Here is a 13147-nt window from a genome sequence, read left to right as displayed (position 1 = left end):
GATTACTTTCACTTCTTTGCGAGTCTACAGCTCCTCCTCCTCTCTCCTTTTCTCTCTTTGCTCGATAAACAAGGTCGAGGATCCATTCTCACTGTGTGAGGAAAATCCTTTGACATGAGTCCCATTTGTCCCTCTGCCCTCAGCTGCAACCAAGTTCACACTTCGAGTTGCCATACGAAAAATATATTCATCGCAGGAATATACCCAAACAGACCACAATCAAACAATGTTCAAAGGGTTTTAGCTGAGTATTTAATCGGTTTCATTGACATAACTATCCTAATTCCTCAGTTTACGGAAGCCTGGGATCTCCAACATATCTTTTCTTACCTTTTTTGTCATAAGTTTCTTTTTCGGAAAATGAACAGGTATTACAGGAGTAACTTGTGACTTTTACTTTAAAGTCACTCTTTCGGTACGATGGTAAACGTTTCCAAGTTGTGTCCTAATTATAAGAACTGCAGGTTAAGATGTTATTTTACTGGGCCTAAACAAACCTCCATTTAACTGCCTTTTTAAGCCTTAGTTTACATGCAGATATAGTAGCAAACTACTTGTTACTCACAAAAACGCTCGGAATTATTTATTTTTCCCTGTAAGAAAGATAATACAATTTTTCTAACAAAACACCCTTTCGGGACGAGCGATCGTTCAAAAATTTCGGGAATGTAACCATTCACCTGAGAGTGGAAATAAAGCATTCATATCTCACGAATTCCCAGCAAGTCGCACTTTTATAAATGGCCCACTAATCTTCCATGTCCTCTTACGAGGAAAGAGCACAAAACTTGGCCTGATCGGAACTAATAACGACGTACCATCAAAGTGTTTTTCTGACGAAAGGATAGAAATGACACTTAAAATTCTCTCCACGGCAGAGCACTCGGAGCAATGACCCGGAAGCGGTGAAGTAATGAATATTCAGTCTAGTTTACTTAGCGCTCCACCTGCACGATGGGAAGGAAGTCATTTATTTAATGTAGCGCACGCATTCGTTGAAAATCCCGATGGGGAGCAGCTAGGGCGAGGCGATGCACTCGTTTTGCGTGGCATATAATCATTAATGAACGACTTTCTGATGACTTGAGCGCGGATTTCGTCATTACATCTCACATTTTAAATCCTTCACTTCGTTCCCCGTGTTTTTTTCTCTCCGGCCGTCACCCTCTCCAGATGAGAAATTTATAGGAGCATGAACTACTCGGGAAGAGTCAAAATTAAATGCTGTCAAACATTTAGCAATGAAGGAAGCACTCGTTGTCCATACCTCGTTGTGCTTTCAGCTGCTCATTGATAATGGCATATTTTAAAAATAAGAATCAGACATATTTTCCCTTCATCTTTAATTAGCATGTGGATTTCCTGGAATAGGTCGTATAAAACTAGGCTGTAGTATTTCAAATCGATTTAAATAATTTATTTATCGTATTATCAAAAAGCCGTCTCTATGACACTGCAATGTAATTATCTATTATGATACAACATAGCCTTGATGATTTTGGACAGATGGCGCCTCAAAAGCCCAAAATTTGTTTCAACTGGCAAGATTAATAACTATAGGTGCATAGAAGTCAAGAGTGAATAACAACGAAGAGCTGAAAAAGAGTAGGAGATGAGAGACATATTCTGTTAACTCTAAGGAGAAGACAGGATAATTTAATCGACGGGAAACAATGAGGAATGACTTCATATTGAAAACATGTGTCGACGGACACGTAGATGAAAAGGAAGGCCCCGAATGACTTATTTTCGAAAATTTAGTACGGTGGTAAAAGAGATTAATTTCGTAAATATGAAAATATAAGGTGATAGTGGAGCGGAGTGCAGAACTGCATCAAACAAATCTTCGGATTGCTGCATTAATAATGTAGCTGATCATAGAGAAACATTCTAAACTGGAAATAAATTCAGCAAAAGCATTCAACGAGCACACGAATAATAATGATTGATGATCATTTTGAGGAGCCTGTGAGCTTTTGTGGCAGAAAATTTGACGAAACAACAGACAAAAGTGAAACTAAACTTTATTGAAACCAAATAATCCGACAAATGGTAAAGTTTTACATGACGACGAATTAATGCTAAAATGCGATAAATGATTGTGTGTACAGTATTGGAACCGGAAAATAATCGTCGTTCCGAGATTGAGATTACTATTGCAATGCGAACGAGATATTCCGTGGAGGAGAGGTTATGGGCCTACAGAAACTCAGAAATGCGTAAGTACGCGCAAGCAACGCCGATAGCAGGAGATGCTGGCATTTTATTTACTGGAGTGAAAACTTGCTGCGGATTCTGAATAAACATAATCCTCTTCTGGATTTTTTAAATCTCTTCTCCTAAATTCGGAAGAAAATTTATAGCTGGAATACGCACAACTACGCCTACTGTTATTATTCCATTGATATATTTCTCAGTCTGCTCATCAATATTGAATTTTTGCTCTTCATTATAATTTCCGCACCCGTTATTTTTCGCTCTTCTCAGTTCTATCTTGTTTGAATTACTTATGTAATGGTGTTTTTTGGTTTGAAATTTTTTATTCAGAAATCACTTATAAAATCATGCTAAATGTATGGCAGCAACTAAAATTTCCTGAAAATACGCACAGAAGACGTCATTTATTATTTTTTACTTCCATAATAATGATGATTGGGGAAAAGTATATGCATGTATCCGGTATTTTGGGGTCAAAAGCGGTCAATATCAAAAATATTGCATTAGGAACAAATTTCGCAAAATACGTAAATATGTAAAGTGAGTTAGGGGAGAGCCTAGATGCTAACAATGATGTGTTTTTATTGTTTTTATACAATTTGCATTTTTCATTTGCAGCGAAGCCTAAAATGACTATAAAAAAGAGGTTTGTCATCTTGCAGCTGATAACGAAAACTAGTCCACGCCGCGTTACCGGCGCCGTGGCTGCAGAATATAAAATTGTGAAACTTTCAGAATCTACTCAGTAGTAGGTCACTAGTATGAAGTACACTAAAGAGGGGTGATTTTTGCGGATTAGGCGAAACCGCAAGCTTCCGTTATCACAAAACAAAGTTTTTTATAGCCTTCCTAAAAATATTAATAAGCACGAGTATTAGTTTTTATCTAGGTGATATTTTCAAAGGTATATCATGTTAAACGTTGATTTATCTTTTGGACCATAGGTCTATAATAATTAAATGGATATTTTTTTGTAAACTTTTCGGTAAATGTTTATGCCATCATCAGGATTTTTATGCTATGAAGTGAATTGAAATGGACAGTATGATTTCTTAAATTTGTTTTTAACAAATCATATTCATCACAAAAATGGCTTAATTAAGTTATAAAAATTAACCGAAAAGTTAGAAAAAACATGCATTAATATCTTATAGACCTACGTACACTCCGGGATACAAATTAATGTTAAAAATTGAGGCCAAGAGAAAGAAACAAAAAAAATAATTTATCACTTTAAATTAATCGGAATCCGACCAAACCTTGACCAAATTACATCAATCTTTGATAGAAAGCAGGATTGATAAATTTAGTAAGCCTGAAAACTACTAAAATGTTTATAAACGTATTGAAACGGTTTGAAATAATGCCAAAAGATAAGGCTGTTGGTAGAACATAGGATAAATTTATGTCATGAACACCATAGTGAACGGTTACCTAAATATAGATTCAATGATTTTAGACCTGATATAGAAAAAGCTTTGAGGAGCGATTTGATTACTTAAAAATGAATACCTACTTTGGATAACGTTTAATCGATAAAACGTTTATAAAAAAAAGCATACAGAGGGCTTAAATGGTGTAAAACAATCTTTTTTTTCTACGAAACGTGCAACTGATAAAAATTTAATAAAATATAGCCCTCAGAGAGCAAAGATGATACAAAAAACAACCTTTTCTACGCCTAAAAATTTACGTTCATCTACAAATTAATTCCAAATAATCTCCTCAAATCACTTATTCAGAATGTGTGCAAATGAGGGCAAAGCAATTTTTAAACACAATGGATTTTCACCATTTATAAGAAGAATATACTTTACGAAATTCTTAACCTTTGTATTTTCACGAAATATCGTTGCGTTATCTCTAAATACCTTTTCAACGCTTTCCTTTGATTTTAATATCTCTTCTCAGGGCTTTTTTTTAAAGTTGCACTTCTTTGCAAAGAATACATCAGTAAAACATCCTCTGTAATGGATTTAATTTGCCTCACGCCGCATTATTCCGCACCTTTTCCAATGAGGACTACTTTCCGTTGGTTAAGAACTCCTCACTCATCCCGGATAAAAGTTCCTTAAGGTCCAATGGCACACCATCCCCTTTTATGACCCAGTTTCAAAATTCACACTCCGCAAGGTCAAGTTTCATACAGTGGGCACATCTGCAACTTTTAGGGACGAAAGTTCATGAGAATACTTTATTCTGTCTCTCGGATATCCTTTTGTGATATAATGCTTCACTTGGAAATGTTACCTTTGTGTAATAATTAATTCTAAAGAATGAACCTTAGAATTTGCTTATTCCTACTTCAATTCTTATTATCGTTTTCCCGAATTTTTTTAGTGAGTCGCATACCATTTGGGTTTCTACTAATAATGTTTTTTATCGAAGGGAATATTTAGTTTCGTAAAGCCTTAGTTGAAAATAATTTTCCCCATCCCAAAGAAAATCTTCTTTCATGTACCTATAAAAATATCATTCATCCTTTTCGAAAAATAGTAGTTTTAATCCGTTATGAATTTATCTTTTTGAAGAGCTAAGCGTACGAATCGTTAACAAATCTAATTACCGTTCGCAATTAATTGGACTTATCCAGTATTATCTAAAAAAAAGGCACCAAAACTTGAGAAATAGCCTTACTTCAAGGAATTCTGAACTTTTCGGTATCTGTGAATTTAACCTTGGTTTATCAGGTCGATTGAACGTTGATAACGTATAAAACGGCCTCAAGTCCTTTCCTTAAATAACTCCCGCAAAGTAAGCATTAATTTAATTAAATTCTTGATTCCTTTTGCCAAATTCATCACGCTAATAACTTTACATTAAATGGGGTGATTAGAGATGGCGTGAATTCCCTCAAAGTGGTTTTTTTCAGCATATCCGGTTCGTTCATGTTTTTTCTAACACATAAGAGTCACCGTGTATATATTTCCAAGGTCGTTATCCTACAATTTGGGTTAATTGGTTCCGATATCATCAATGCTCCAGTTTCTGACAAGTTTTCAAGAGTTATTAATCTCTTAAGGTAACTTCTCTACCACCTATGTTGCTTGCTCGCTTCACTATAGGATTAAATTATTGAGTTCAATTGAAAAGGGCACCAAATGGATTAATTAGTTTTAATAACATATGAATGACCTCCATGGAAGATTGATTTCTTGACTTAGCCTCTGTTGCCACTAATTTATTTCAATACGGTGTTAGTTCCAACAATTGTACCATCTATGCTTGCTATACTCATAATATATAATGTAGTATGTGCTCTGATGGTAAATAAAATTGGAATAAGACTCACTTCAAATAAAAAAATGTGCCACAAAAATTATAATCCATATCATAATTTTTTTCAGCCTTGTATGAGGTCTTTTTTGAAAAAAAATATTGAAGAAAGTTGTCTAGAAATTTGCCCAAAATACTAATTATGATAACTTATTGCCATTGTAAGGCTTTCTCGCGTATGAAGCTGTAAATCATTGGTTGTAATTATAAAAGGACCTTTGCTGTTCGAATGACAATTCGAGTATGTACTTCCAGTAGCTTTGCTCTCGGAACTTCGCGGTATTTTTATTGATAAGGAAAATAACTCGTATATTCTTTCAAATCAACCAATTTGTAACCATCTAAGATCGATGAAAAACTTGTTCATAACGGTTAAATATTCTTTACTATCCTAAATGCTTTAGCGAAAAAAATTAATATATTTTACAAATGGCCAACAGAATACTACAAACGCCCGTACTTAATTGTTTAACCCAGTAATTATTAAAAGATCACCACTCGTGTGTGGAACCTCACTAAAATAAGTGTTGTAATATCGAAATCGTTCAGTATATTTCAAGATTTTTATCTATGATAAATGGATAATAATTGCTGCTATGAAGAGCGTTTTGTTTTATTTCATATTATTTACTAAGGGGTTCCACAATATTGTACATGTTTGAATTTAGAGCTGCTGTAAAGTTATAAATATGGAGCTGGATTAGAGTTATAAATAATTTGGGTTTATTTGAGCCGAACTAGTTCTGCTGTCTACAATATCTTAGAATACCTCCAATTTTAATGCTTGTAGCTTAAAATTGCGGCAGAACGAAATACATTGGTGAAATTTTATTTGTTACTTTCTTGAATAACAATTTATTTCCAACAATTATTTAAAAAATTCTTCGTAATTATCTAGGTATAAATTCATAAAAGCTGAATCCTGATCCTCAAAATATAAGGTATTTAAGGACCTTCATTAGTTTGAACTTTGATTTAAAAAGTAAAAGCGATGAAAACATGGTCAAGAAACAAGTCTCAATGTCGAATGTATCCATTGAATTTACTTTACCAGTTTATCGTGTTATTCCTTTATCCATTTTTCCATTTTTTCAGGTGTCGCAATCCAACAATCGCACGGTTGTGCTGAGTGACGTTCAGCTGGAATTGACTGGGATATACAAGTGCGAAGTATCTGCTGACGCACCTTACTTCCATACAGACATCAAGGCTGCGTCCATGGTAGTTGTTGGTGAGTACAAATTTTATTTATTATGTAAGAATGTACAGAGAAATCCTTATTTCAGATTTAGCTCTTGAAGCAAGGGTGTTTAAATGCGGCCCGCGGGCTTCATGAGGCCCGCCGCCTAATTTCTTGCGGCCCCTATAGGCTAAAGAAGTTATTGTATCGCTAACCATATACCGACACATATGTCACTAAAAACTAAACTAAAACATAAAAAAACTAGGCAATATCAAAATTTGCATTGCTTGCTTGAACTTTTAAACCAATAAATATTATTTCACATTGAAATTAGGTGTAATAAATGTTATTAATATGGTGGTTAAGGGACGTGGAGTACTGTGGCCCTCCGGACGATGTGAAATTGATTATTGGCCCTCGCATTTAAATGGTTGAAGACTTCTGCCTAAATGGATCTCTCCAGCACCTATGCGGTTTCATACGCATCCATAAATTACAGACATTTTATAAAGATATTTTAAACAAGGTACCAATTGGTCTTATTTCCATACTTAAGCACTTTCATCTCATCGTTTTTACTCGTTTTTATTTTCAAAAATAGAATTATAGCTAGATCTTGTTTGCTTTTTGAACAGCATGCGTTAAAACTCATTGAAATTTTAAAAACTTGAATTTTAAGTAGGAACTAAAAATCCTTTAGCGGAGAAGGTCGGCATCAGCAACACCCATCAGTTAAACTTCTCCGTTATTGACGTTATTTCTGAATGTAAGTGCAAACCATATTTCCAAATTTTTACCTTTTTAATTATTATTTCTCTAGCATTCGATGCAGAATAATCCACTTTTGGATGGGTTTTCGATTCTGTTACCTTTTAACGTTCGCAACAGATCAGATATTTGTATTTTTCCACAAACTGAGTGGAATTGTATTCGACCTAACATGCTGGCGTGAACTGCATTATTTTATTACTTCATACCTTGAATTTATGGCCAAGGCAGCCATAATTGGGTTAGAGTAAAAATTATAGGATTAAAATAGTTTAGATTACAAAAAATTCAATTCCACGAGTTATTCAAACTGGTCATTATCTTTAAAAGATATTAATTTTTGTTTTCCACGAAACTTTTTTGACGATGATACGTTATATACGAACTACCTTTTTAATGTTTTGAAAATAAAATCGAACTATTTTGTAAAAAGGATGTAAAAGCAACTGATGTACAGTCAAATTTGAGAAGTAATTGAATCTTACATCATATTTCATTATGTAGTAAAAAGGACGCGGTTCCCAATTGATTTTATGAACTCTTTGTAATTTTCAGTGTTCTAGAAAATAGAGGTATATCTTGTAAGGTTTTGCCTGCGCCATCCTACGTCGCGTCGCGCTGGCTGAGAAATCTACATGTGGTATTTAATGTGCACTGGTTAAATCAAAGATCATTCTTCAAATGATATAACAATCATTGTGGCCTCCTCTGCCGAAATCAAACGATTGTATTGATAATAGTCAAAATTATGAAAATTTAATTCATTTACATGTATACGTTTTTTTTTGGCCTTAGCGATTTAGTTTTTTTTATTCAAATCGGCGAATGAATTGTTAATTTACAAATTATGACATTTACCGTTTAGATTTTTCGTTCTAGTTATTTTAGTCCGCATGTCAATACGCCCACTTGCTTGTACTCACATTTTCTGGGATTAAATTTTTAGTTCTTGAACTTATTTCTGCGCCCGAGAAATCTCCAGTTTACTCGTGTCTTCGAAAATGTTTTTTCCACCTCTTGTTTAATCATGGAAGGTTAAACAATCTAGGATGATACGCCTCATTAAGAAGGGTCAAAGGTCACGCTTCTATCTCAATAATCTAATCTCCTATTAATACCATCTTATTCATTATTATACATATTTGTCCCTTATATTTAGTACGTTGAATATTTAAGTTTTGATTTTTATTTTTCGTAATGGTGGTAAATTAATAAAAGCCATTGTTTTTGCATGTGAAATGCAAGTTTTGTGTTGCTCTCATTAACCAGAATGCTTTTATCTGATGAAGAAGTATTAAATTTTTGGGCAGGATAAGAAATTGCTCTTACCTTCCATTAAAATGGAAAGCAAGCGGACGTTGTGCTATTTACTTCTTTACAACATCTTTACCTACTGGAGAATCAACTGTATCAACTGGAAATGCGTTTTCGACCCTTGAGGAATAAAAAAACTAAGTTCACTCTTATTTTATTTTCTATCTGCCTTTAATTATTAGAAAAAGTTAGCACGGCACATTCCTCGGCCTTCGATCGGTTTGAGGGGAAACGTTGGTCGAAAACTTTTCCTGCCCGTCTTTTAAACTTAATGAAACAAAAAAAGTAAGAATAGAACGTAGGGAAACTTAAGAAGGGGGCTGAATTAGAACTCCGTAGAACGGTTCCCAAGTGTATCAACTTTCTCTTTCTTCACTGGGCTGTTCCTCGAGTCCTCGTCTTTCTTCTCAGTCGACGAGTCGAAAAAATATATCTTCGCCGTTCACGAAGACTATCCTCCCCTCTTCCCTGAACGAAACCTTGACGTTTCTCTTATCCGTCCTTGCGATCCAATCTCCTCACCAAAAGTCCTTCTCAGACGAGCATTCTTCCTTCTCGCAGCGAGCCATTACTTGTAACTTCATATGACTTAAAAAGAAGTCGTGTTCTACTTGACTTTAATGGCATGATACTCTTTATTGTGGGTTCGTTGGGCTGTATTCCTTATATTCTGCGGACGGACTACGACCAAATCGCCCAACACATTTCGCCCAGCATTCCGGGCTTTAAAAAATTATGAAATATATATTTTTAGAATTTCAAATTTGTGAATTCAATTATCATCCTTAGAGTATCATTGACGGATGTATTGTGGATGCAGCCATGAGGTTGTATTCAATAACACGAGTCTCGAATCAATAGCCTTAAATAGTTTTTTTTTAATTTTATGAACCTGAGCCACGCACATTGGAGGTTATGCAATGACAATTATGTATTTTAAAATAATAATATATAATACGAAAATAATAAATGATTATAGAATTATCTAACATAATTGTATTATTTAAATTAATTGTATATTCATTATTCTAATTTTCATCTCGTGGAATATGTACATTTTTACCTACTGGAGAATCAACTGTATCAACTGGAAATGCGTTTTCGACGCTTGAGGAATAAAAAAACTAAGTTCACTCTTATTTTATTTTCTATCTGTCTTTAATTATTAGAAAAAAGTTAGCACGGCACATCAATAGCCATTTTTCAATAGATTGTCATGTATTAGTTCAATGAGATGTTTGTCAAATGTTTAACTATCAAAAAATAGTAAATAAAAAAGGTACTAGCTTACAAATATTCTTAAATAGACCTGCACATCAGATTATGTAATGAGTGAAATTATTTTTAAGTCGCGCTCTCCAGTGCCAAAATGAGCTTTTTCCAGTGAATTGACGCGAGTTCGCGGAGGAATTCAATATTAGTATTCAAAAGTATAAGTTAACATGTAACTATTTAAAAGGAGTTAGTTTTCTTAAAATTACGATTCTTTTAGCCACATGGAATAATGAACTCTTCAAAATAATTTATACATGTTCATAATAAGGCTTTAAGTAAAGCATAAACATTAGATACAATCAGTGCAAGGTATTTTTCAGCCAAAAAGACAAGGAAATAAGTTAAACATACCTTTATCTAGCCATCGAGACAGCATCATCAATGACAAGGACGCGTTCAACGTTAGTCCCCCGGCCTCCTCCACTTCCGAGTGGTTATCGCAATAGCATCCTGCTGTCTATGCAATCTTTACAGTACAGTTACGTCACGAGGGTTGCGTGTGTTCATGGTGCCCGAAGGGACCATTCATGCGTGCGACTATTCAGACGTCTGGGGAAAGCAGAGACCTTCCCAGTGTAGAGTGGGGCGTGGTCGAGTGTCCACCGCTTCGCATGCATGCGAGCAATCGCCGCTGCGCCATCCAGTTGGGCCGGCCGCGTGTGCTCAGCTTGCGTTAAGAGTGCGGTGCGCGATTTTCAGTTTCCGCTCCGTCTGTTTCGTCCGCACTCTCTCTCGATCGGCCATCTGCAATCGCTCCCGTTCGGCATCGCTATCCCTCTCCTATTGAACCTATATGCATCATTTTTCCTCCCTAACCCTCCTGTGTTTCCCGTCATTACTTTTCAGAGCTATTAAAAGAAAATATATATGGCAATTTTCCACAGGTTTATTTAAAATACGACGCGTTCCAACCGTTCGGTCATTATCAAGTGCAACCATTAGGTCATCAATGACCTAACGATTGAAACGCGTCGTACTTTAAATAAATCTGTGAAAAAGTGTCATCTCTATTTCCTTTTAATACTCATAGGATGTCATTTCACTACATTTTGCCTGCTTCTCTTACTTTCATTGTTTATTCCTTTGCTTTGTCTGTCCGTCAGCCATTCTGTGACGCACCTTTGCCTTTTGTGCACTCCGTATATTTCAGGCAATACTAAACAAGTTATTTTTTAAGTATTCTACGAAATAAGGTAATTTTCGTGGAACATTTAAGAAGTATCCTGGCAGTCTTGCCTCTCCTCATGGACTTCCTTCTTCATTTCTCAATGAGGCTTGCTTCCTCTCATTCCATCTACAAGTCCTATTCTCTTCCTTTATCTACCTTGATTACCCAACGCCGTTCCACAACCTTGTTCACCTCGTTCACCTCGTTTACCTTCTAACACCGTTTTCAATATCTCTTCCCCTCTAAGTATTCCCCCATCCATACCTTCTCAATCCACCGTATCTCATTTGCAAGTCGCTTCTAATCACTCACCATGTCCGACACTTCGTCGTTCCTCCTTCAATTCGACCGCTTCATCTTCTCAATATTTTTCTAGAATGTCATCAAATAATGTGCTCAAAATATTTAATTTGCAACGTTGATAATTTTTATCGTAAACAAAAATATATTATTGTTTGGCACTTTTTATGCTAGAGTTTTCTACACGAATTAGCCGGGCATCCATAAGCATGGAATATTATGTTAGGACGAGATTTATGAATTGCCTGTACATCTATGGTGGAGGAAATGAAAAAATTTGATCTATTATACATTCTGTTAGGAATTACTATTAAGGAGGCTGGCAGGGATTGGGAACAGTATCCTTCAACACTAGAATTATTTGTAACAGATTACAGATTAACAGATTAACCATGGTCTTTGCTATGCCATCGGTCTTGTGTACATATTTTCAAGGCTGCCCTGCTTTGCCTTGAACAGTTTGTCATAATCTTTTAAAATCGATTATGACCTGCTTTGCTCTATAGCTGTTTGGCAATGGCTGACAAATGGTGTTGCTATTGTTTTGTTGCTCGTGTGTGTACATGGTCGCCATCCCTCGGTATTTTTCTCCGACATATGAATTTTTCTGTGTTTTTTTCGAATGAAAATGCAGCAGAGAACTTCATCAGGATTTTCAACGTTCAAAAGAAAAATTTTGCACCACCAATGTGAGTTGGCTACCTAGTGTCAATTCATTTCTAAGGTATTTCACAATTCAGCAACGAGTTTAAAATAATTTATGTACCCTAGGATGTGATTTCTACACAAATTTAAAAAGATTTATCTCTTTTTAGGCACAATTTAAAGCTCGCAAGCCTCTTCAAGATCAGTATTAGCCCTGGAAACAACAAAACTAAATGGACGAAAGACAGATATATTTGTAGATATAAAGGTCGTTGTCTGCGTTAACAATTGCAATGGACATAAGAAAGAGACGCATGAAGAAAGATGGTGATCAGAGAAAATTAGTGTAAATGTGAGGAAAACAATGAATAACGAGAAAATTTAATAACTGGCTGGAATGTATTTGGTAATTATTTCGGTGGAAATCCCAAAATTGCTGTTTATACCCTAATTTAAACGTTAAACTTGTGGAACTTAGGAGTACCGACTAGGTCCAACATTGATTTAATCCTGATTTCGTTACAGGGGATGGATAATAGTGGGTACGGGCTGACAATGTGTGAGGGAATAAGAAATGACGGGTATTTTCTAGTTGAACCTTTTCGAAGCATATTAGGAAGATATATAGCATTGAAAATTTTGACAATAATTTTGTATTTATGTTAAGTAGGAATCAGGCTTTCCTTAGTTCCTTCGGTAACCAATACCTACATTACCGTGAATTAATAATCTGATCAATGCTTGGAATGAATCTACTTTTGCTAGCTTGCCATTAGCGTTTTTACATAAAAAATTCATTGGTCACGAAATGGAAGATATGTAGAAAGTGCATGTTTTAATGACAAATAAAGACCTTGTCACGGAAGCTTCCGCTTCCAACGTTCATGACCGGCTGTCACCCTATGAAGAATGAATCTTTGCCATTTGTCTTGGGTAACACCTGATACCATACCCCTTGGACCACGTTCAGCATTTATGAGCGCAATGCGATGCTCGTGGTT

General features: G+C 35.3%; 1 protein-coding gene across 2 annotated transcripts in view; it reads left to right on the top strand.

Annotated features, from left to right (window-relative positions):
- LOC124158492 overlaps positions 1 to 13147 on the top strand; it is a 743480-nt gene that overhangs the window by 490327 nt on the left and 240006 nt on the right. For both annotated transcript variants that reach the window (XM_046533616.1, XM_046533615.1), the window contains exon 3: positions 6589 to 6724. In XM_046533616.1, the coding sequence (XP_046389572.1) occupies positions 6589 to 6724 (136 nt within the window). The remainder of the gene's footprint in view (positions 1 to 6588; positions 6725 to 13147) is intronic.

The sequence above is a fragment of the Ischnura elegans genome, chromosome 5, assembly GCF_921293095.1.
Source record: "Ischnura elegans chromosome 5, ioIscEleg1.1, whole genome shotgun sequence".
Classification (NCBI taxonomy): domain Eukaryota; kingdom Metazoa; phylum Arthropoda; class Insecta; order Odonata; family Coenagrionidae; genus Ischnura; species Ischnura elegans.
The sequence above is the reverse complement of the archived record's forward strand: the minus strand, read 5'-3'. Positions and strand labels throughout refer to the sequence as shown.